General features: G+C 38.3%; 1 protein-coding gene across 1 annotated transcript; it reads right to left on the reverse strand.

The window, feature by feature from the left end:
* Positions 1 to 18,312: 18,312 nt before the first annotated feature.
* Positions 18,313 to 25,812, reverse strand: LOC148021843 (uncharacterized). Its single transcript, XM_087696765.1, has 3 exons — positions 25,741 to 25,812; positions 20,284 to 20,580; positions 18,313 to 19,731 (listed from the first exon to the last, which is right to left on the reverse strand). The coding sequence occupies exons 1-3, from the start codon at positions 25,810 to 25,812 to the stop codon at positions 19,468 to 19,470; spliced, it is 633 nt and encodes a 210-aa protein (XP_087552891.1). The 3' UTR covers positions 18,313 to 19,467.
* Between the last annotated feature and the right edge of the window lie 1,156 nt (positions 25,813 to 26,968).

The raw sequence follows: 26,968 nt of genomic DNA on the forward strand, positions 1-26,968 counted from the left end.
CAAGAATCAGTTGCAAGTTTACCCTTGTCACTATTAAGTGGACCATCTTGCAACTTGATAGAAAAATTCTTCTTGCTCGTCGACTCAGAATATGTGTGTTGGTCAATTAGGTGTTGCTTGACCTAGGATAGATGTGTTGGTTAATTAGGTGGTAGCTTGACTTGTTTCCTTGAACAAATGAACACATTAACAATGAGGTGAGATAATTTATCATGTAGCTCTTCAATCTCCATTGCACTATGATAGAAGGCATGGTGTTCTTATCCTTATGATGTTTCCTTTTTCCATCATAAGCTTGGTCTTTTGGACAATTCACTAGCTAATGGCCTTCCTACATACAAAAGAAACATTGCTTCCGAGAGAGTGGAGGAGCTCCTCCCCTTGACCTCCTCATCCACATCCCCGATTGCCTCAACCCATGTCAGGAGATTGGTACTTTTGCTAAGTGTGAGAAAGTGTTGGGATAGCAAATGCGCCTAGAGCACTCCAATTGGTAGGTACACTTGATATCATTCGTTGCCATGCCCTAATGCAAGACATTAGACTACAAGAATTATAGCAATAGAGCTTCATATTATGAGTTGTTGTCTTAGAGATATCACATCACCAATGCCATTAAGTTTGTAGTCTACAGTCAAGTATCCTAGATTATTACATTTGGAACACTAGAGGGTTTTGGTGGTAGCCCTCCAAGCACCCTTCAAGGACTTGCGAGCCTTGTCCTTCTTCTTGGGCATTGTAGTTTACTTCACATGCTTCTCCTCAAAGTCCTCCTCTTTGCTACGATTATCTTTTTGTGTATCCACGTCTATACATGATTTTATTTCCTTAGATTTGTAATTTCTCTTGATGGATTGAGTATATTTCTTGTCTTTATTTTTCCCTTTTGATAATAAGGAATGCTCTACTTGCAATGTGGCCTTGATGAAATGCTCCGAATCTTCCATTTCCAATGCCTAATGTGTGATTTAGGCCTTGAACATAAGTAGAATGCAACATTTTTCCACTTTGCTTAGCCATTGGATCAATAATCCTCCATATTAGCACACAAAACCATGCAATATAGATCTCAACATCAAAACCTTTAGATCCCAGAGAAGTTCCACCTTCTGAGAAACCATGAAATCCTGTTGAAACCAAGATAAGAAGGCCATATTGGCATTAGGATAGGTTACCCGACCTTGTTCCTCCACACACCATGAAATAGCTTACTTCCACATTTTATTTTTAAATGCCATAGCACAATATTCCTCATCCATATTTCCTAAATAATTGATCCCAAATGCCACATTAAACTACCAAATATAAGCATCCAAACCCTACTCATCTGAGCTCATAAACTTAGAAAAGGAAACCTTTCCCACAACCGCCATAGTTATACACCAAAAGAAGGAATTTAAAAAATCAAAACTAGGTTGAGATTAAAACAACTGACTAGGGACCTTTGTGATATAGAAGGCATTAAAGGTAAAGGTGGAGATGCCTATTGATCCAAAGGTTACAACCAAGACCTATGTGGCTAGGATCAACTTAAGGAACCATTACATCAACAGTTAAGGGAAAGCCATCAAAAGGGCTAGTCTAGGACCCAAACTCTAGAGATACTACACACCACCACTCAACCCAGGAACCGTCCACAAATTGGAGTTAGAGGAGGTGACAATAGATCTTCAAAGTGCCTTATCATGCAAAGTGATGACCATAGGAAAGATCATCATAGTTACTAAGTGTACTAGGGTAAAAGCATAGTTATGTGGTACTATTTTTCCACTATTTTAGTAGTTTTAATCAAGAAACTTTTAGAATATTCTTAGGATAGTGTATGCTCTAAAAGATATTCCTAGGAGTGTCAAAACTACTTATATTAATTGATGCCATTGAAAAGTACTTTAGTTTACTTATAGCATTGAGACAACTAGTCTATTCCATGAATAAATTTTGCTAGAAAATTATTGACAATGACACTACTTTTGGTACCACCTAACCATGCTTTTGCCCTACAATTGGGTTTAGATATCCCTACACAATATATTAGAACACCATATTTAAACCTAGCAAAGAGAAAGAGACATCTAATCATAACAAATGATATTGATATCTTCATTATGATTATTGCCATCGGAAAAATACAAATGTAACATAATACAACTTCTATTACAGGTGCATTGCCAATTGGCATATCATGAAAGACGCAACTATTGATATGTGACTATTCATTGCACCTATACATTATGACCATCCATCCGGCAACTAGTGCATTGCACCATGTTCTTACCAATGAGTGTATGTGCAAAGGTCATCTACAAACACTTATAACCACTTTCAGAGCATGTCCTTGAATGTTGCACACGATCTATTGAAAGATAGCAAGGGTGAAGGGCATGACTATGTTTGTAAACACTTCCCACTTAGTGGAAAATGTTGTCTTGTGCCTTTAATTTAGATGAAATTGCACTTGATCATAGCCTAAAAACCAATTGAGGAACCTATAGTTCTCCTTCTTTGTGATTCTTTCTATCATATGCTCAATGTAAGGCAAAGATAAGTCGTCTCTTTTTAATGCAACATTGATCTTCTTGTAGATCACATACACTTTGATTTTTCCATTTTTCTTCAATACAATGACAATCGGTGAAACCCAATCCATGTGCTTAATCTTGGAGATGAATCCTACATTTAAGAGTTTATATATCTCTTCTTTGATGGCACACACATGCCTTGGATTCATTACATATTAATCATTGCTTTATCAGTACTACATGTCATGCAATATGGAGATATTATGTGTGAAAATACTAAGGTTGAACCCTTTAAGCTCTTCCATAGACTAGGCAAGCATATCCTTTAACTCTTTTAAGAGTTTCACCAAGTTGGTCTCCTCATCCTCAATTAGGTCATCAAAGTTGTGAACACGGATTCAGGCTTCTCTCTCTAGTCAACCAAATTAACTTCCTTTACCTTAGCGGTCCTTCTATTAGTTTGTTGGTATTTTCTTATTCATACCTAGCAACACCACAATTTTGTCTCCTTTGAACTTTGTGAAACTCTTGGGGAGATCCTAATAGTTTTTTTACCACTCGTCTCCAAGTCTTTGGTATTTTTTTGCAAATCCCTTTGCTACAAGTCATGCCATATACTTCTCCAATGATTCATCTATCTTGTACTTAGTTTTGTAGACCCACTTGATGCCTTGCAATACTTTGGATGATCTATAAGGTCCAAAGTGTGATTGTGCTTAATAGAATCATATTCCACCTACATAGCTTTCATCCACTTTGGATATTCCATAGCCTCTTCAAGGCTACTAGGATCTTTTACTTTCTCCAACTCTATCATCTATGCATAATTGAACAAGTGTACTTGATCCCTCCTTTACTCCTCTATCCTCTTGGAGCAAAATGGCACATGTCAATTTTCTTCAATTCCTCTTGGTGGATCAACATGGAATGTCTTTGATTTCTTCAATTAATGACATCCAATTGTTGAGTTACCTACTTAGGCAATAACTTCCTTTTGTTGGGCTCCTCATGCTCATTTTCCTTATCACGTTGAACTTTTGCATGTCTCCTAAGCACCATAGGTGCTAGCTAACCTACATCTAGTGGTTATGTTGGCTAATGAGTAGGAGTTTCTTAGGTTTTTGAAGAAGTTCCTCCTCCACTTGATGTGGTTGCTCAACAAATACCACCTCATGAATTGTGATGACCTTCCTTTGAGAAGGGTTTTAGAGTTAGTAATCCTTTCACTATTCACTATATCCAAGGAAGATGCGTTTTTGGATTTTTGTCTCCCACTTGGCTTTTGAAAGATCTAGCACACAAAACATTCACTTCCAAAAAATCTAAAAATGAGAAACTAAAGGTTTCTTACCAATAAAGTCTTGCAAAGAAATCATTCCTTTCATAGGTTTGGTATAGCCTATGATTTAGGATGTAAACAATAGTATTTATTACTTTAGTTCAAAACATATCTGGAAGATTATTTCCTTTGAGAAGGCTCCTTTCCATCTCCATTATGACGCAACATTGTCACTGTGCTACACCACTATGTTGAGGTGTATATGCCACAATAAGTTAATGCTTCATATCTCATCATCTTTGCAATATTCTAAGATTGATTTGAAGTGAATCCACCGCCTCTATCAAACACAAGGTTTCTTATCTTGTTGCTAGATTAACTTTCTGTCAAAGCATTCCATTGTTTGAATTTTCCAAAGGATTCATCTTTAGTGCTCAACAAATATGCCTATGTCCTCCTACTTTAGTTTTCATTAGTGTCAACAAGAACCACCTAGAGTTTTCATCTTCATCATTCCACAAAGATTTGTATCTGTGAGATCTAGAGGATCTTGAGCTCTACTTTCTTCTTTTGGAAAGGGCTACCGACACTACTTATCCATCATGTAAGCATCACATGCATCTGGAAAAACTATTATTGGAGGTAAATATGAAACCAATCTAGACTTAAACATTTCTTTTAGAACATGGATACTGAAATGACCAAACCTCTAATATCAAATCTTGCTTTTGTTAATCCCAACTTCTATAATGTAACTTGTGTGATTAATATAAGTTGTTGCTTCAAGTAGTCCTTCCAAAAACTACAAATACAAGTTGTTACTTCAAGTGGAACTTTTTAATTCCTATATGATTACTACCAAAGTGGACCTTCATGTCATCATAAATGATTGTTGCAATAGAAAGTAAGTTCTTATTTATATCTAGTGCATACAGTACATATGCCAACTTTTTCGTAACTCCATGGCTTGATAGAAAGGAATCGTATGGTGGCCAAAGAATATGTAAATCTAGAGAAATGAAAAGATATTATAACTTTGTATTATTTGAGAATCTTCAACCCCTTAGTTGGCGACTACCTCTCACATACTCTCTTGCATTTGAATCCACACTCGATTGTAGTGATTGCACAAAGCAAATCTGGTGCGCAGATCGGTCGCAGATAGCTCACGTGGTGAATCCCGGAAGGTCCCCAAGAACAAAGTACTCTACTTTTTAGCACAAAAACCCATGTAAAAGCAAGCACGACAAGAGGCAAGAGACAAATTGGGTTCAATCTCCCCCATGCCTTGTGTGAGCGCTTCACAAAGCATGTATTTTATGTATATTTCCAATCTTCATGCTCAATAATAGCCCAATTACAAAAATATGACAAGCTTTTAGCTTTTGAGTTTGCTTTCTACCAAAAATAGAAAAATAAAGCTAATGGACGGTGCCCATAGAGTCTGGCACGCCCAATCTCAATGTCCAAATAGAAATAACATATCCAGGCGCATAAGCGCATACAAAATAATAATAGACATAACAAAATATAGGCGTGGCGCCTATCAAAATCTAATCCAAGAGTCGAAAACCCGCTAGACTCCAATGCTTTCCTCCGCCACTGCTGCTATCTCTACACATCAACTGAAGCATTCACAATCGTTAGTAAAATAACACAATTAAACCGACAAAAGTGAATACCTAGCAGTCTTCAGCTAAATAAATCAACTGGTTAGAAATAAATCCTAACCTTAATTTATTACGAGTGCGCACTCTAAACTCATAAACGTTTATTAATTTAATATGCATTTTGCGGAATCACCCGCTATGGAATCACCCATGTACACACTAAATTAATGAAACGCCCGAAAAGGACAGGCGTCCCCATCAACTTCTCGCACAAAGAATCCTCTTTGCGTATGAGCCCCGGTCATCTAAGTTTACGGAATCCACCGTAAAACCTCACGGAATCCACCGTGGAATATGCCTCCTGGCATCATACCCCCGGGGTGGAATAGCAATTGACCTCAATTGCTATTAGCTCAATGTGGAGCTAACAGAGTGGGGAAAGCATTTAAGTCTCTAGCGTGCATCCATTGTGCTTCCTCTACAGGATGGTTCTTAAATTTTACTAGATATCTAGAATACCTTCGGCCAGTTCTAGTGGTCGTCTATAATGGCTTCTGGTTCAAGTATTTCAGTCTCTTCTTCTAGTAAAGGTGGGTTTTCATAGACAGGGTGGATAGGTAATTGTCCTCTAAATGGTCTCAATAGACTAATATGAAATGTATTATGAATTTTCCAATGAGATGGCAGTTCTAACTTGAATGCATTGTCATTAATCTTATGAATGATTCTAAATGGTCCGTAGAATCTAGGAGCTAATTTGACAACTGGATGTCTATCTAGACTTTGCAGTCTACGCTTTTCTATTCTAAGCCAAACATAATCATCAACTTTGAAATTCATAGCTTGTCTTTTCTTGTTGGCTTGTTTGGTATATGATTGTTGGGCTTTAGCAATCATATCCTTTACCTCATCAAAAATAGTATTATGCATAACAGCAATATCATCGGCACTTTGTATTCTATTAGACAAAGATGCAACAGGTGTAGATAATCTATATCCATAAATAACTTCAAAAGGTGCTTTCTTTGTAGATGTGTGCGGTGTATTGTTATATGCAAACTGTAATAAATGTAAATGAGTATCCCATGTCTGAGGTTTAGAGATAGTGTATGCACGTAAAAGATCTAGAATGGTGCTATTTGTGGCTTCTGTTTGTCCATTTGTTTCTGGATGAAATGCAGATGAGAAATCAATCTTTGTGCCTAAATTTGCAAACAGTGTAATCCAAAAATTATTACAAAATCTAGAATCTCTATCTGAAATAATCACTTTCGGCAATCCATGGTTAGTAAAAACAGTTTTCAAAAATAACTGTGCTGCTTGTGATGCTGTTAAAGTTTTCTTACATGCAATGAAATATGCTTGCTTACTAAATCTATCTACAATTGTCCAAATCATGTCATGGTTAGATTTAGTATTTGGTAAACCAGTAATGAAATCCATAGATATATGTTCCCAAGGTTTAGATGGAATAGACAAAGGCATTAATAGTCCATACTGTTTACCATGATGTCTCTTTATTCTTTGACAAATCAAACATTCAGAAACGAAATTAGATACATCTGCATCCATATGCGGCCAATAAAAATCTTCAGTTAACATGCGTAATGTAGAAATGATACCTCTATGACCTTGATATGGGGGACAATGAATTTCATTCAAAACAAAAGATCGGAATGGAATAGTAACACACAGTCTCTTTTCAAAAAAACATGAATCCATCATTATATGACAATGAATCAACAGGAATGAAATTATTTTGAACTAATTTTTGCCAATCAGAATGAAAAGTAATATCCTGGTGATATGTGTCTTTCATAGCAATTAAAGAATCAAAAGATATGATAGAAATGTTATGAATTGCAGGTCTTCTACTCAATGCATCAGCAACTACATTTTCTTTTCCATGTTGGTATTGAATGATAGGATGGAAACTTTGAATGAATGAAGCCCATTTGATATGACGGTCAGAAATTTGGGGTTGGCTAAGTAGATGTCTAATGCTTTGCTGGTCGGTCTTTATCATGAATTCTGAACCCATTAAATAATGCTTCCATTGTTTTAATGCTTGGACAACTGCTAAGAGTTCCTTGTCATAAGTGGAATATTTAAGCTCAGAGGGTTTCAGCTTGGAACTAGAATATGCTATTGGATGGTTGTCTTGCATTAATACAGCTCCTATTCTTGATCCGCTAGCATCGGTCACAACTAAAAAGAATGGTCTGTTAAAGTCAGGCAATTGTAGAACAGGGGCATTGGTTAATGCACGTTTGAGTAAATCAAAGGATTTCTGCTGATTTTCAGTCCATTGGTAAACAATGCCTTTCTTAAGAAGTTTGGTCAATGGCAAAGCAAGTAATGAAAAATTACGTACAAACTTCCTATAGAAACTAGCAAGACCAAGGAATGAGCGTAATTCATGTACATTTTTAGGAATAGGCCAATGCAATATTGCATCAATTTTCTTAGGATCAACTTTTATTCCTTCTTTTGATACAATATGACCTAGATATTCTATTTCTGTCTTAAAGAATTCACTCTTGTCAGTATTTGCAAACAATTGATTTTCTTTCAGTAATTGAAAAACTAATGATAAATGCTCATAATGCTCTTTTTCACTTTGACTAAACACTAAAATATCATCAAAGAAAACAATCACACAATATTGATATTTTAGAAAAATACGGTTCATCATTCTACTGAAAGTGGCAGGTGCATTAGTTAATCCGAATGGCATGACTAAGAATTCGTAATGGCCAAACTGTGTCCTGAATGCAGTTTTAAATATGTCGGATCTATCAAGCCTCACCTGATGATATCCAGACTTAAGGTCAATTTTACTAAATATAGAAGATCCTTGTAGGTTTGTCCATAAGGTCATCGACTCTAGGTATAGGATACCTATTCTTTACAGTGATCTTGTTTAATGCTCGGTAGTCAATACACATGCGATAAGTATTATTCTTTTTCTTGACTAAGAGCACAGGTGCACCGAATGGAGAACTGCTAGGTCGAATTAAGCCTCTATTTAGTAATTCTTCTACTTGACTCTGGATTTCTTTTTGCTCTATTTGATTGTGCCTATATGGGGCTTTACAAGGTGGTTGTGTGCCAGGTATTAGGTCAATCTTATGGTGTTCTGGACGTGATGGAGGTAAACCTGGTGGTAGGTCTTCTGCAAAACAATCCTTAAAATATGCGAGAAATTCCTTATGCCTAGGGTGCATATGATTTTCCTTTGCGTGCAATTCATTCACCCAAATGAGATATGATTTAGTATTCTTGCGTAGTGCACGTTTTGCTTGAGTATGCGAAAGCAGTGGAAAAATATGAGATGCATGCATACCAAATAATGTAATAGATTTTCCTTGAAAATTAATATTCATTGTGTGTGTGGAATAATCTATATTGGGATTATGTTGGTGTCTCCATGGCATTCCTAGGATAATGTCGCTAGACTGTAATGGGACAACTAAGAAATTTCTTCTTTCAATATATGGACCAATTTGAATTTCTAAATCTTGAACTTCTTGTGTGCCATTGTACCTAGTGCCTAAAAATGCAGCTTTTATGCGATAGTGCGTAGGTACAGTATGCAATTTCAATTCCTTTACCAATTTTGCTGAAATAAAGTCATGGGTACTACCGTCATCATGCAATATAGTTCTTTCTTTTCCATGCACCATACATTTCATAGTCAACAATGAATGTGAAGTAGGCATATCTGGTAAAGTGTCGGAAGTAGTAGTAATATCATCTTCTTCTTCAGTGAAATCCGGCATATCCTCATGCTCGTCTTCGTCCATAGCTCCAAGGTAGTTGATATGTGCTGATGGCTTCTTTGAATGACAATTTGCTGCGAGATGCCCTGGCTGGTGACACTTGTAGCATACGATGGGCTTGGCTTTGGTCACATTATTTGCAATGGCTGGGAGTCTGGGTATATTTGGATTTGCTTGTGGAATAGGCTTAGGATTTGAATTGACAGTGGATGGTAATGCAGGTGGTTTAGGCCAATTCTTGCGGAAAGATGGTGATGAAAAACGACCTGGATTAAACCTTCTGAAATTGGAATTGAATTGTTTAGATCCATAATTACCGTTTGCTTGGAATGGCTGTGGTCGTCGATCTCTTCCGCGTAACTTATCTTCAGTGTCATGAGCTAAGGAGATGGCATCTTCAAGGGTAGCAGGCTTGAACATGTTCACTTCAGCGTAGTAATGTCCAAGAAGTCCAGACATGTACTTCCGCTTATGTGTCGTCTCTGGTACGTCTTCAAGCATGCGTAGCTGTAGAAGTGCATTCCAAAAACGCTCTGTATACTGTGGAATAGGCTCACGATCTCGCTGTTGAAGTAAATCCCATTGCTTGACAGCCTTCTCATGAAATTGCGGTGGTAGGAAATTTTGCATGAACTTCTTCTTGAAATCTTCCCATGTAGCAGGACATTCTATGCTCTTGCGGACTACAGTCCACCAAAGTGATGCTCTATCTATCAGATGATTAGTAACACACTTGATTTTATCTTTTTCGGGATAAGTTTCCTCATGGAAATAGTCATCAAACTGACTAATGAATGATAAAACAGTCTTTCCTTCTCTTATGCCATTGAAAGTGCGAAACTTGAAACTTCGTTTACTTATCTTGGATTCCTTGCGAATGGTTTGTGCTTCAAGAGTGGCGTTGATGGTACAACGAATCAAATCTTCAGCTTGAGGTTCTTCTTTGTCAGTGGACGCTCCTTGTAGCTTTGTCAATTGCGCTTGCAAAGCTTGCCTAGCTCTTCGCTCTTCTTCCAATTGCAGCATGATAAGATCCAACTTTTGTTCCATGGTAGGCTCGGGTAGATCGTCTTCAGCCATAGGATCATCCATATGTGGAGTAGTCATCCTGTAAAACTCAACAAACCTTTCTCACTCAAAATCAGTTAGCGGGATGAGCGTAGCTCAAATTTGGGGTTACAAGGCTATGTATTTTTGGGTATTTTCTTCTTCAATTTTCAAAAATTCTGCAATATTTCTGTCTCCGTTTGCTGAAAGTACTTCAACGAACTTGTAGATATATAGAACAGCTTGCTGCGAACAACTTTCCAGTTCAGAGTTTTTGCATATGAACAAGTCTTCTATGAGTTTTAAGCACTAGTCAGTTCTGATTTAGTCTGACTTGCAGAGTTGCAGACTTAGCAGACTTGCAGTTGTTGACTTGCTGGACTTAGGCCGACTTGCAAAACTTGCAGTACTTGATTTCAAGTGACTTACTGAACTTGACTTCTGGAGTGCGAGACCCGGAGTATATCGACTTCTCTGCCCTGTGTAACTTGCAAGAAGCCTTAAGCTTAAGTAATTAAGCTTAAGCTTATGAAGCTTAAGAAGGATTAAACAGGCCGTCGTCAAATTTCGTGGGGGGGGGGCCGTTTTTCTCCACGCGGAAATTTCGGGGGGTCCTCTTGCAAATCGATTTGAAGATTTTGAAGCTTAATAAGCTTCTTAAGCTTTCTCTAATGCTTATTGAAAGAAATTTTGAGAAAAACAATGAAGCTTATCTCTGTAACTCCACGACTTGATGAAGGAGTTGGATGCGTGGTCCTCCGCTTGCAGAGATTGGTCCTTCGCGATCTGACAGTGGAAACAGGGGTTCTTGATCGCCAGAAGTCTGCCTGTATCGACGGTTCGCGACGAGATTGACTGTAGAGGCCGTTTGTTCCTGGAGCTCCGCCTTCGCCCGAGATTGGTAGTGATTGGAAGCTCTTGATCTCTGCTCCGCTCTGATACCACTGATGCGCAGATCGGTCGCAGATAGCCCACGTGGTGAATCCCGGAAGGTCCCCAAGAACAAAGTACTCTACTTTTTAGCACAAAAACCCATGTAAAAGCAAGCACGACAAGAGGCAAGAGACAAATTGGGTTCAATCTCCCCCATGCCTTGTGTGAGCGCTTCACAAAGCATGTATTTTATGTATATTTCCAATCTTCATGCTCAATAATAGCCCAATTACAAAAATATGACAAGCTTTTAGCTTTTGAGTTTGCTTTCTACCAAAAATAGAAAAATAAAGCTAATGGACGGTGCCCATAGAGTCTGGCACGCCCAATCTCAATGTCCAAATAGAAATAACATATCCAGGCGCATAAGCGCATACAAAATAATAATAGACATAACAAAATATAGGCGTGGCGCCTATCAAAATCTAATCCAAGAGTCGAAAACCCGCTAGACTCCAATGCTTTCCTCCGCCACTGCTGCTATCTCTACACATCAACTGAAGCATTCACAATCGTTAGTAAAATAACACAATTAAACCGACAAAAGTGAATACCTAGCAGTCTTCAGCTAAATAAATCAACTGGTTAGAAATAAATCCTAACCTTAATTTATTACGAGTGCGCACTCTAAACTCATAAACGTTTATTAATTTAATATGCATTTTGCGGAATCACCCGCTATGGAATCACCCATGTACACACTAAATTAATGAAACGCCCGAAAAGGACAGGCGTCCCCATCAACTTCTCGCACAAAGAATCCTCTTTGCGTATGAGCCCTGGTCATCTAAGTTTACAGAATCCACCGTAAAACCTCACGGAATCCACCGTGGAATATGCCTCCTGGCATCAAAATCTCCATGCACAAACAACAAACTTATGCATCCCACAACCCAAGGTGTGCTCATTTGGCTCCTACACCCTCTATGGCATTCATCATGCAAGAGGGGAGTATGGATAAGACATGAGAGAGTACAGAGAAGAGAAGGAGGCTTCACCATTTTTCCCTCACCACACACTCTCACTCCTTTCCCTCAATCTCAATAGCTTGTGTTCCATTCTTTCTCATCCTCTTTAAATAAGTTTTCTAAGTTAGGGTTTTCCCATCTCAATTGGGTATTCCAACATTATTTTTCACCAATTGACCAGTCACTCATTGCATGCATCTAGAGCTATTAATTTACATGGCTTTAGCTCAAGTGTTACACATATATCAATACAATTTTCTTTACATCCTTCAAAATAATGATAAAACTTAGAGATTCAAGAAAAGGTCGTGGTCCTTCCAACCTCTTTCTTTCTTCATGTCTTCACAAAGAGAGAGAGAGAGAGAGAGAGAGAGAGAGAGAGAGAGAGAGAGAGAGAGAGAGAGAGAGAGAGAGAGAGAGAGAGAGAGAGAGAGAGAGAGAGAGAGAGAGAGAGAGAGAGAGAGAGAGGGAGAGGGGGAGAGGGGGAGAGGGGGAGAGGGAGGGAGGGAGAGAGGGAGAGAGAGAGAGAGAGAGAGAGAGAGAGAGAGAGAGAGAGAGAGAGAGAGAGAGAGAGAGAGAGAGAGAGAGGTGCTATAGTGAATTCTATTGTAGCCATGATCTCATTGAAGCTCTATTGCAAAAACAAGTGTGCCAAGTAATTGCTTACAATTCTCACCTAGGTAATTATGAAGTTCTCACTTTCTCTCTCATATTCTCTGATACTCAGACTCCATATTCTCCGATACTCAAACTCCACATCATGAAGTTCTCACTTTCTCTCTCATATTCTCCGATACTCAGACTCCATATCATGCAAGGATGATATTTGAGGTCATTCGAAAGGCCACCCAGGCATCATAGGATCTAGATTTTGTTTCAGTCATATGTTGTCACCCTTATTTCTAGGTTGTTGTGGCTGTGGTCTTCTTGTGCATGTGCCATGATACTCTACTCAAAGAATAGCATGAGAAAGGAGATGTAAATGTGGAGAAATTAAAAGATACTATAACTTTGTATTGCTTGAGAAGCTTCAACCACTTAGTTGGCAACTACCTCTCACATACTCTCTTGCACTTGAATCCACACTTGATTGTGGTGAATGCACAAAGCAAATCTCCATGCACAAAGAACAATGTTATGCATCCCACAACCCAAGGTGCGCTCATTAGGCTCCTACACCCTCTATGGCCTTCATCATGCACAAAGAACAATGTTATGCATCCCACAACCCAAGGTGCGCTCATTAGGCTCCTACACCCTCTATGGCCTTCATCATGCAAGAGAGGAGTATGGATAAGGCATGAGAGAGTACACAAGAAGAGAAGGAGGCTTCACCATTTGTCCCTCACTGCAAACTCTCACTCTCTTTCCCTCAATCTCAACCTCTCTCCCTCACACTCTCTCCCACAAGTTAGAAGCAAGGAAGCAAGAGCCAAAAGTTAGCGCACACAAGAATAGCTTGTCCCATTATTTCTCATCCTCTTTATATAAGGTTTTAAAGTTAGTGTTTTCCAATCCCCCTTCGGTATTCCACCCCTCTTTTTCACAAAGTGACCAGTCACTCCTTGCATGCATCCAGAGTTATTAATTTGCATGCCTTTATCTCAAGTGCTATACATCTATCAATTCGTTCTTCTTTACATCCTTCAAAATAATGATAAAACTTAGAGATTCAAAAAAAGGTTGTGGTCCTCCCAAGATATTTCTTTCTTCATGTCTTCATAGAGAGAGAGAGAGAGAGAGACAGAGAGAGAGAGAGAGAGAGAGAGAGAACCCAACAAGTTTTAGTCCTTCCAAACTCTTCATTTCTTTATGTCTTCACCTTGTTAACACACGTAAAGAAAGAGAAGCATCACTATAGTGAAGTCTATTGTAGCCATGATCTTGTTGAAGCTCTATTGCAAAGACAAATGTGGCACGCGAGAGCTCACAATGCTCATCTAGGCAATTATGAAGTTCTAACTTTCTGTCTCTTATATTTTTCCCTACCTAGACCCCACGGTGGGTGGGGATGACATTTGAGGTCTTCCAAAGAGCCACCTACACGTCATAGGATTGGGGTTGTTCCAATCATGTTGTCACCTTTCTTTCTGGGTTGTTATGGTCACGATCTTCTTGTGTGTGTGCCATGATCCTCTAGCCAAAGCATAGAATGAGAGAGAATATGTAAATCTTGATAAATTAAAAGATCTCATACCTACATATATCTACTATCCAAGATCTCACATGTCCATGAGTCTTCTTCTAAGTCTTCTCATGACTCCCTTTAAAGTATGTCTATGGTTTTTCTCCAAGATTATCAAAAGTACAATATTTAAAGACTTTTTAGAGTACAACCCAATTTTCTAAAGAATCCCTTTAGAATATATCCATAACTTTAATCCTAGAACCAACCAAGAGAACATCAAGGTTCTTGATGTTGCAGAGCCTGAAGATATAGATGTTAGAGTGGAGATTCTAGCTTATTAAGAAGGTTTAGAGATTGGAGAGAAGGAGGAGACAAGAGCAATCCTTACAAAGCCTTTAGATCTTGACATTGGGGAGGACATCTACGTTGGAGAATAAGTCATTATAGGAGATGAGGTCCCACCAAAAATTCACGACTCCAAAAATTACTCACTAATCACTTTTTAATAAGAATTATTTTATGGCGATGATGACTTTGTAGCTTGTTTTGATGGCACTAGAATGACAAGTCAACAATGCCAATATTTGTTCTCAGAACCTTGTCTAGATATTTAGGGTATCTGCATGTACCTCCAATTAGGTTCATACAAATTGAAAAGTATGCTATCATTAAGCATTTTGGGTATTCCCATGTACCTACAAATTAGGTTCATACAAATTGAAAAGTATGCTGTAATTAAGTATTTTGGCTATACTCCAAGACAAAAACGTTCAAGAAGTGGATACTTCTATTGTTACAACACTTATGCCTTGGTAGTTAATCCTCAACAGAACCCCCATTGCAAAGCTACAAGAGGCAAAGATACCTCTTGCTGAATAAGATGAGTGAACTTTTGCTTGAAGATAAAGAGAATGATGGAGAAGTAGAAAGCAATAAGAAGACAACTTTTGCTTACTTAAGCGACCTCTATAGAATAATGTGATTAGAATTACATGTCTTGTACAATGTCATTATAGTAATGAGAAGCTTTATATAGAGTTAGATTTGTATCCTCTATGGTTTCTTCAATTTGTTGTGTAGTGTCCACAGATTTTATACATCGAATGCTTTTCTTTGCCCATCACCACATCTTGTGGTCCTAAAGTAGAATGTTTTCCAATGGCACGGACAAACATAGAGAAAGAGAAGTGCCAAAGAATAAAGAAAACAAAAAAGAAAAACCAATTTTTTAAAAAACAAAATAATGTGTAGAAAGGAGAAAATGAAAATATGGAAAATTTTAGGCCCACAAAAAAATGTTATCAAAATGCATTTTCATGACCCATTTTGAAGTTGTTTAGACCTTGTGATGGCCTTTGTTGCTTGTTACATAAAATCAAGGCTTATATAAACGTGAGTTGAGGGTAGAAGGTAGTGTGAATAGACTTTACAGAAGTGTGACAATTTATGCTTGCTAAGAATACAAAATTATGTCAAGAAATAGGATGTAAACAAGAAAATATGCTACAAAAGATTGCACATAGCACCAATCTTGAAGCTTTGAATGTATAGGATGGTTATAACTCTTATGAGGAGTAGAATAAGGAGCTTCAGGGGTTCAGCCTAATTCATGGAGAAGAGTATCTATGATTTCTTTCCTTATATGAAAAGTGTATATAGATGTTAATAGAGAAGAGCCTAACATGCATTTCTCTTCTCCTTCACTTTTTTTGGAAATCTGGTTTTTAATTAGGCATAGTTCATCATGCCTTTCACTTAAATTTTTTTATCCCGTTTCCAAATTTTGGATTAACATATTTTTCTTTTTCCAAAAGCATTTTTGCACTATTTCTTATGTGTAAGGTCTATTGCACTCCAAATGTTGGATTAATGTGATGTAAAATTGTAGGATGACTTTCAAGAAAAATGCATCTATGCTATGAATGTTGACCGTCTTGAACGTTACATGGCCCGATTTAAAACAAGCAAATATTTTTGCATTTTAATGTTATGAGTTAAAATTTTACTAAGTACACACGTTTAACAATGCACAAATATGTTAATGTGACAAGTTTTTGTATTTCATTAACAAAATGTCTTCTCTTTGTTGGACATCACTTAAGTACCTTATTTCTAAAAGGCACATTGTTTTATTGAAGTGAAGTGTATATGCAACATTTTTGCCCTATTTCTTATGTGTAAGGTCTATTGCACTCCAAACGTTGAATTAATGTGATGTAAAATTGTAGAGTGACTAATTTCTCAAGAAAAATGCATCTAAACTATTAAGTTTGACGGTCTTGAGCAACATTCGATGACCCGATTTAAAATAAGCAAGTCTTTTTGTATTTTAATGTTGCAAGTTAAATTTTTATTAAGTACACTCATTTAACAATGTGCAAATATGCTAATGTGATAAATTTTCATATTTCATTAATGAAATGTCTTATCCAATGTTTCTCGCACATCACTTACCTTATTTCTAAAAGGTGCAGCATTTTATTGAAGTGAACCATGTATACACATTGTTTATTGAAGTGTGTTGACTAATGAGGACATTGCAAAGGGAATACATATTATGCATCTCCATATGCAACATGGAGATCTATTCTTTTTCTTTCTAACCCTTCTTTTCTTATCTCATCTCTTGATGTGCATATTTCTCATCTCTAGTCAATTTTTTTGGTTCATTTGTTAGGGACCTCAATGAGCCTTAGGGGTTTCATTAATGAATTTTTTGTTTATATCACTCATTTTTCTAGACTTTAAATGTTAGTATGTTTTGGTATATCCATAATCATCTGGATTGGGCCAATGAGCAAGAGACTAACCCATTTTCATTTACAATTAATAAGCTCTGACTTGCTAGAATTAAAGTTTTCTTAATTAATTTCCTTAAGATTTATGATGGATCCATGAGCAATAGTTATGTTTCAAAATTGTTCATAAAGATACTAAGCTTTTTATTTAGAAAACTAAGACTGAATTGAAGTAATTATCATTTATATGGAGCCATGAGCAAGTAATTATGTTGTTTGATTTTCTATAAATAGTAAGCCTTTTTATTTGGAAAATCAAGTTAATTTTGATGTGCTTCTTGTGATTTATATGAGGCCATGAGAAAGTCATTGTAATGTACAATTTTTCTTAATAAATAAAGTCCTTGCTCAAGGAAATTTAAGTTTGTTGCATGATGTATCTTAAAACATATAATAGGCCATAAGCAAGTTATCGTGTTCCCCAAATTTCTATCGAGAGTTATACATCTTAATTAGAAAATTGAGATTTGTTTTAGTATCCTACTATTTATATCAAGGCACGAGCAAGCCTTTATGTTGTTTCAATCTCTGCAAAGTCTATAAAACCTTACAGAAAAAAGAATGTAAATATACTCTCTTATTTTAAGGTTCATATGTTGCAATGTGATGCCTTCATTTGGCAATAAAACATTTTCTTTAGAAGTGCTTGCAAGAAAGGTTGTGATTCACCCTTGATAAAACATCTTGGTGAGGACCAAGAGCAAGGAAAACTCTCCCCAAATTCCCCTATGAAATTTAAATAAGACTAACCAAGTTAAGTCGATTAAGCTCAAACAAATACAACCTAGAATATCCAATGTAGTTACTATGATATCATAAAAGGAAAATATTTGAGAAAATAATCATACTTTTCATTAGAAAAGTTTGTCTATAATCTACAAATTGTCATTTGCAAAAACGACCTACTTGTTAAAAAATTTTACTGCTTTGTGACAATGGTTATGGCTATAGAGATAGCAAGAAATAATCTTAGTTATGGCAATCAATAATGAAAATAATGATGATTGTGTTTTTGCTAGCCTATTGAATTAGAAGTAGCAAAATGTTTGTTAAAAATATAATTCGCACTTGATAAAAATATTAATGAGCTTCAAGATTTAAGTTATAGGGAATGGTTTGTGGATTGTAAAAGAGATTTTTGCAGGAAAAGAAAAAGCACTTTGCTTATTGTGAATAACAAGTAATAAATAAATTTCTAAAATTATGATAAGACTTGATAGAAAATCCTAACATTTGCTTTGTTAAAAATATACTTTCCATGCATGGTAAAATTCTGAATGAACTCAAAGATTTAAGTTACAGGAAATGGTTTATGGGTCGTAAAAGAGACCCTTTACTTTGAAGGGCAAATTTCTAAAATTATGCCAAGACTAAATAGAAGTGTTCTATGTTCAAAAAAGTGATCTTGCATCCTCAAGTTCGTACTCCTTGGACGGCTCCTTGGGACTTCCACAAGGAATTAGTCACTAATGATGAAGAGCTTTGAACCTAACATTATGGTTCCAATAAAATCCCTAGAAACATAAGGGGGTGTTGTTGGAATCCAATTTTCGTTTGTCATAAGATTAACAATGTGATGCAACATATCTATTAAAAAAAAGTTGTTAAAGTCCTCGAGATCCACAAAGCAAGCCATGGATTTACTAGAGGTGGGAGTTAATGGTGGTATTCTGCCTCATGGATCCAATCTGAAATCCTTGAGCAGGGCTCAGGATGAGGCCACAACGTTCTACAACCCACAAGATGTCCCATTATTCCAAGCATGATACCTACTTTGTACAATCCACAAGGTGTCCCATTATTCAAAGCACAGCTTTCCCAAAATCAGTAGCACAAGTCTCAGTTCCTGAAAGCACTTCATGCATCCATGCCTCTAATTCATTGTATCTAAACGTGGTAGATGAGTCCAGGCCTTCAAATCCCAAGTCAGTGAATGTATCCCACTCTTCAGTACAAGGTCAAGGCTCTAAAGCATAATCCAAAGTATCCAAAGATTTACTGACGGTCTCCTACTGCGGCTGCATTGACAGGAGGTAAGTTGTTTTTCTCAGCTTCATCAGCTTGAACCTTCTTTCTTGAGCGCTTGCGTGCTGCTGCCCCGGCTTAAGCAACGCTGAGTTTAACCAAAGTATAGCCTTTACATTTGTAATAGAATTCTCCTTCTACAATAGAAAATTCATCCATAGTAAAAAGGTTGCCATTGCTGATTTCAGAAGTGTTCCTCTTTTTGCCCTGCAGTTTCTTATAGCTGAAATGCTTTCTACATGCCTCAGCAGTAACTTTTAAAGGGCCTTGTTGTGTCCAGTGATACTGGTCCTTTGTAGTTTGCTCTCTTTTCTGCTCAGGAGCATGAGAAACCAGCACCCATCCGCTGCATGTACAATCAATGGGAATGCTTGCACTTCAGTTTGTACGTAAGCACATTTCACCTGTGGTAATGTTTCTGGTCTTGTTTGCATAGCATTCATGTACTGTCTTGTAGGAAAAACTTATGTTCAGTGCAGTATTCAATAGCCTCTGTTTGACTTGGTGTTGAAGCACCTCCCATGGATGCTTGGTGTAAAAATCTTTCATTACTTTAATGCCCTTGGGTGGAATTCCAAACACTGCATAATTAATCAGTGCCTTAATAAGGGACTCCTCTGAAGGTTCACATCGATAAAATCCCTGGTTATCATCAAAAAGTAGATGGTATGTAAGAGTCGAGGCATTACCAAGTGGTAAATTTATCATCTACAACACTTCCTCTGCTGTTATGGCACAACTTCAACAGTTAGCTTCTGTACATAATCCTGTGCCAAACATGTTTAACCTATAAAAGAAGAAAACTTCCATGTATCACGTTCTTCCAAGTAACCCTGTCCTGGATGCCTTTTAGAGTGTCAGGGTTCAGACTAAATAGCTGTATAGCAGCATGGTACCATGGAAAAGGATGAGGGGTGTTTTCTACTTAGTTAAACTCTGTTGCTAAGAGGATTGGCCAACTCCAAAAGCATCAAGCCCTGACAGCATGAATCAGATCAATCCTCCGTGAGGTAACGGAGTATAAGCTCGCGGCTGTGCAAGGGTAAGACTAGGATGAATTTGAGGGATCAATTTCACCATTTGACCAATAGTATTCAACAGGAAACATGACAGGCACAAATGCAAGAGGATCAAAGGGTCTATCTTTATATACAGTGGGACATTGCACCAGGATCACAAAGCTCCAGGTTTTACCTCATCAGAAGAGCTGACCTGCGGCAGAGGTGTTGGTGCGGGCAAGATATTGCGAAGGGCAATGCGCTTCTGGCCTTCTTGGCAATGCCTCCACCCACAGAAGGGATGAGCACGGAAAGCCCCCGTGTGCACATCGACGTCAACAAAGACATGCCGCGTGCATTCGGAGTGGAGATTACAGATCTGGCCAGGCGTGAGGCTGCCGTAGAAGGCTCTGAGCCATTCGAGGCAATGGCGGCGGGAGCACCAGGCATGGCGGGGGGAGGTGGAGGGCTTCGAACTGGCGCACCGACAACCCTAGGAGGAGATAAGCTTGCTCGGGCAGTGTGCGGGTTACCTGCTGAGGGGGAAACCCTAGGACGGGGAAGGCCCTGGGGGCTGCTGCTTGCGATCGAGGGGCTATCAGAGTCAGGACTCCGTGCTGATGGCGGAGATGTTTCTGTCGCAGCCGGAGAGATTACACGCAACTCCCATTGTTAGGCGCTGTGCCTGCATGCTTCGCTTCCCTGTGCTTTTGGGCGAATCATAGCTATGGGAGAGAGCAACTTAGTTAGGATGATTGCACACCAATAGACACACACACAAACACCCCAAACGGGTGTAGCTCGGTTAAGTCGATCGAGCATGTGAGCAAAGGTTTTGGGTTCAACTTTTACATTCCGTACAATTATTTAGTATTAAATTTTACAATGGATATTTGAACCTAAGTTGGTGAGTTGTTATATTATAGTCGAAATAAGGTGAGTACAGCATCTTAAAGAACTATTGATTGACATAGAGAGAGAGAGAGAGAGAGAGAAGAACTATGTGATCAATATTCAAGATTATAATGTGTACATTGTGTTGGTTTTTGAGTCATTTCGACACATCAAATGTTCGTCGCTTAAGTTTTATTTTAAAAATGTGAGCCAATTGGCTAAATTTATTATTTGCCACATTCTCACCAAAAGTTGTCGAGCCATGCATAGCAACTAGGAGGATTCAAACCTTCGATCGAAAGAAACTCACACACCAACCTTTACCAATTGGGCTATGCCTCATTGGCATGGTCACTTAGGTTGTTATGAGAACCCTACTTAATCTCCCTAGTAACCATTTCGCATTAATGAACAACGTTAGTATCTATGTATCTAATCTTCCTTGCACTTTGTGTTGCCTTGGAACAAAAGCTAAGATAGAGAGAAACACATATGCAGAAAGAGAGAGAGAGGGGGGGGGGGAGGAGGAGGGGGGGCATGTGTGCATTGTGTAGGTTTTTAAGTCATTATGACACATTAAATATTAATCACTTAAGTTGTTATGAGAGGCCTAATTGATCTCCCTCAATAAACTAGTTTTTATTAATGAACAATGTTAGTATAATCTATCTAATCCTCCTTGAACTTTGTGTTGCCTTGGAAACAAAGTTGCCTTTCTTTTTTATTGTAGTGTAAGAGATGTTACATGGATGATGCCACTTTCTCTCAATCATATTAAAGCAAGGAGAAAAGTAGATACATGGTATCTTTTATCTTTTAACAAAAGATTTGCATGTCTAACTCAAACCGACTCTCTTGACATAAAGGTCAAGGTTTTCACAACGTGGCAAATTCTCTCCTTAAAAGTAAGTGTGAAAGTCTATGCACACCACTGCCTCTTCATGCTTCTTCCCTTAGGCTAGCATCTTTAAGAGAACATGTCTCAAACACATGATCCAAGTTGTTCACATTGATTTATCAACCCACTAACTCAAGTATTCAAATCTTGCTTTGTTGGAATGTCCTTAGAAGGTATGGGGCTTTCGCTTGATTTTGGATAGGTATTTTTTAATCCAAATAGCAATATCACATATTCCGAGCCTTCCCCTTCATGGAAATAGATACACACCATGGTCGTCACATCTACATCGAGGAGCTCTATCAATCCATGTTGAGATGTAAGTGGGCTAATTCCTGTTTGATATGACTACTCGATTGCCTATACTTCCTACTTGGTCTACTTTGTTGGTTTTTGTAATGACTTGTTGTTGGTGCTTTATCTTTAGGCAAGCACTGCAGCAATGATTTGTATAAAATTGATTCCCACTAGTTACTAAACTTGTGAATCCTTCTGTGACTCATCATAATCAAGATGAATTGATATTCAGAGCCTACATCCATTAATTGTAGGTTTAACAATGTCTTCTTGCATTATAGCTAGAATGAAAGTGTTTGCAACTGCTGACAAGTAATGAGCCATAGTTCTATAGTACAACCATTTCAATGAAATATGCTAAGGTTGAGAATTCATCATATACAATGGTATCCATAATGTATCATTGAGAATGAAGATATAGAACCATAACAAAATAAGTAGATAACTGCTCCAATTACAAAGAAGCTGCATTGACTCAAAAATATATCAATGATGCTTTAGCATTTTCATCATAATAAATGTATGGCAATGTATCACCCAATTTAGACCTTGACTAAGACATTTCATCCTGAAATAAATCAGTTTTAATTGATATTTAGTCAAAGTAGAATTAACCGTTAGGTATGCATGAATGAAATACTCAAGATTGAAATGAAAACAAGGGATTGTGTGGGTTCAGGTCCACTATTTTAGGAAAATAATAACCACCGGGTATGCCAGTGTTAAAGGCAGGGTAAGGGCATAACCTAAGGGTCTATTAAGTAGTCTTTAAGTGCAGTTTTGAGCCTTTGTAATTGTTTAGATGTGAAAAGTCATAAGTAGACTATGAGTCTCTTTGTTAGAAGGAGTTGTCGTGATATTTCTATTTGTCTATTCACGTTAGGAAAACAAATGAGCTTGTAAATGATGTTGTGATTATGAAGGAACAGAACAGATTTATATATGCATGTGTTTCTCTTTGTATTCAAAACTCTTATCTGTTTTGTATAATCGATTATTTGAATTATAAAATGGAAAGCTAGTCTGTATGTTGAAGTGATGTTTGATGGTGTGTTCTAACAAAGACAGAAATGCCAATAATAGTCGCAATCTGAATCTATTTTATATCAGTGAGATGTCTGTTTTGGGTTAATTTAGGGGAAGCTTTTTGACACCTAACAATGAATTTCCAAAAGGAAAATTTCACTCTTCTTAGCATTGACCTGTAGTCTATGCTTGCGAAGCTCTTGAAAAACAATAGATAGATGTTTTCTATGCTCTTCTTCAGACTGTGAAAATATTAGAATGTCATCAAAGAAGACACATGTGAACTTTGAGTTAGGTTTGAAAATTTTCTCCATCATTCGATTGAATGTGGCGGGTGCATTAGTCAAACCAAATGACATGACTAAGAATTGGTATAGTCCAAATGTTGTATGAAAAGGTGTCTTATGAACATCTTCAGGTGCTATCCATATCTGGTGATAGTCACTCTTGTGATCAATGTGACTAAAGATACTAGCCCCTTGTAACGTGTCCGCTTGTCCACTTGAGGGACACATCTTAGCAGCCCATCGAGAAGAGAGTCTAGAAAGCACCTTCTGGCACTCGCAAGGAATGTCACAGGGTTTGCGATCTAGGTCTTTCCGAGTCTACCCCGAGCGAAAGTGTCCAACCATTCCCACTTAGGATCGACCTGAAGTCAGGGTTCCTTTCCTATCAGCTAAGTCTCTAGGAAGTAGCTAGCGTCGAGCTCCAAATGAACCACTTTGCGTAGGAACAACAGAGTCGAAGCGGATTTATGCTACACTTGGTTCATGGAGAATGGGAAACGAGAGGGATACGAAGCTCAACCTCTTTGCCCATAAGGCATAGTCCCATTCCGTTCCCCTAAAACAGCATAAATCGGGATTCTAACCCTACTGAAGCTAGGTCTACATAGTCTCGTTATTATGTCTTTTGAGAAAAGCTCCCAGCTAATCGGGACCATCCTTTCGTAGGGTAGACCCAAGTCACGTCCACCGCACTTTCCTCGGTTTGCTTAGATATCTAATTACCTACCACATTATGTTTGACATGCAAAAGTAGCTTCCTTAATTAATCAATTTAAACACAGGTTCCTTCACATAACTTAGGCACTGACATAAAAACAATGTCAAGCAAGTTCTTTTTTCAAATATCTGATCTTTATTTATCATATTCCTAGAATACATCAAATATCATGCCCGAAGGCTATCCCAGCAATCTACAGGATTGCTACTCCAAGTTCCATCCGTAGACTGGTACACGGGCCTCGAGATCCCATCTCGAGTCACATTGGCCTCTTGTGCGGGATTCAGAGGCAAGAAATTTATGGCCAGAGCCTCCCTTGGCACCCAAGTGTCCTCCCGCTTCAAGCAGCACCCACGGATAGACCTCTTGTGGTGGGTTAGGTCCATATACGTGGTGCGGCTAACAACCCCCTTGGATAGGGCCAGGCAGACAGACAGTCGAAGGTAACTGAACCTGCCTCTCCCTCCAGGCTTTTAACATGAAGCATTAAGTGTTTTGCCTTGAATTAGTTCCTTGAGAAAAGAAGTTCAAACAATGTATCTAAGTGTACAATCACGATCATTTCGGAGGCCGTTTGTACGACCAACTGCTAAGGTGTGATTCCTTTTTCCTAGATGCTCCCAACATCCGATCCTGGATCGTTTGCGACTTGGCGAGATCCCAAGTCAAAGCATCCGATCCTGGATTGTTAACTTATTTTGACTTGCTCTTCCCCTTGGGTTTTACCTTATGGTATCTTAACCCTAACTCAAAGCATTAACTGGTCAACCAAGGCAACGGACAAGCCTTATTCGCAACCCAACCAAGGGTCTTTTATTCTTCTAGTTCTTTACTCATCTCCCTCTAACCAAGTTCAGTTAACAAACTTGGCAACGCAAGACTTTTCATCTAGGCCTTCAAGATACAGTCTAGATGCATGCGTCCCTTCCATCTCTCTTAGTGCGGTACTATGCAGAATTTTCCAATCAAACTTACCCATCATGCACATGGTGCGTTTAATATATTAGTACATCCAAAACGACCTTTAACTCTCTTCATACCTGGCAACAAATACTTATTCCTAATGCACCGGATCTCATGTGACTTGCGTATATGAAAGTCTAGGTTTCTATCCATCGGTGCAATTGCATCCTATGAACCAAAACTAACATTTCATGTGTTTATTTAATCACGATCGCAAAGCATGAATTCTAGATGACTATTCATGCACTGAACTGGTTTAAAAACTATTATTTTATGTGAAATAATGTGAAAACCTTATCATTCTATGTGTGTAAAAGCTATCATTCTATGCATATAAACTTATGCAAACTCCATGCTCTACCATTTCACGCATGCAACCTATCACTTGGAGTAAACAAAAATCCTAAGGCTCGTTCTTGTTCCATGCATGTAACTACCCCTTTATTTCTTCTTCTTGAAATAATACAGAATATGCTTAACCAAAATTAATTATAAAGCCTAAGATATCAAAAGGACTTGGGTTTGATTTGTGATCGTAGGGACATTTGTTGCATTGGTCGCTTCGCTCACCTTTCCTGCATTACTGGTACCATTGGTAGCTCTGGCACTTACACTTCCCACTACTCTCCTTTTGGGAGCCATTCACACGCGGAATTTGGATAGTCCTGACCTTAACGGACCTTCAAGATGATAGGCTTGGGAAAGGAAAGGCCGTGAGTAAGGTGACCTTTGCAGATGAGGGGGTGGCTAAAAGGAGGTCCCTTCGTGGGTGCGGAAATGCATGAGTCCTGTTGAAAGTGGCTTCTCGAACACGGCTCCTCAAACACGGCCCTCAACACCTTCTCTACTCACTATCTCTCTCTCTCTCTCTCTCTCTCTCTCTCTCTCTCTCTCTCTCTCTCTCTCTCTCTCTCTCTCTCGTTTTCTACCTAGCAGCATCTCGTCATTCCTGCTCCCACCTTCTCTCTTTCTTACTAATCATCATCTTTCCCTCTAACTTCTCCCTAGCTCTCTCCCTCTTTCTCCTTCTAATATTTTCAATTGGCAGCCCGTAGCATCTGATCATTCCAATCACATGGAGAATATGTGTTAATGGAGGGGGGGGGGGGGAATAGAGCCTTTGTATAGGCTGCAAGGGGGGGGGGGGGGGGGGGGGGGGGGGATCGATATCTCCCCATTGCGCACCATGTTCTCTTCTCCACCCATCGTACAGATGTCCGCCATGCTCATCCATGGTTGCCATGACAGCCTATAGTTGATGGTGATGATTATGATGATGATTATCATCATCGTGATGATAAATGGTGTCAAGGTGGTGATTCTCCGAAGTGGCAGTGGCTGACGTGTATGCCATGGTGGCGTCCTCAAGATGGCGACGACGACGATGGGCGTGTGGCGGCTACACGATAGGTAAGTAATTTTTTTGTTTCCTTTTAAACTTGTTATTAAACTCACCTTATTAACCTTATAACATTTACAACTAGCATTTTAACCTTCTAAAGTATTACTAACCTATTAATTTGCTTCTCACTAAACCTTATCTAACTAGCTTTTGTTACTAACTTTCTTAGCTTACTAACTTGATGAATATGTCCTCGGCTCATTGCATGCAAACAAAACTTGATGGGCGTCGATGTTTCCTTGAAATGTGAGTGTGGGTGGGGATGAGAGTGAAACGTTACACCCCTTGCAACTTATCCAAGATATCATCTATCCTCGGGATAGGAAAACAATTCTTGATTGTGATTTTGTTCAACGATCTATAGTCTATGCACATACGGAAAGAACTCTCTTTCTT

The sequence above is a fragment of the Lygodium microphyllum genome, chromosome 17, assembly GCF_053477565.2.
Source record: "Lygodium microphyllum isolate KBCC chromosome 17, Lygodium_microphyllum_v1.1.10, whole genome shotgun sequence".
NCBI classification, from domain to species: domain Eukaryota; kingdom Viridiplantae; phylum Streptophyta; class Polypodiopsida; order Schizaeales; family Lygodiaceae; genus Lygodium; species Lygodium microphyllum.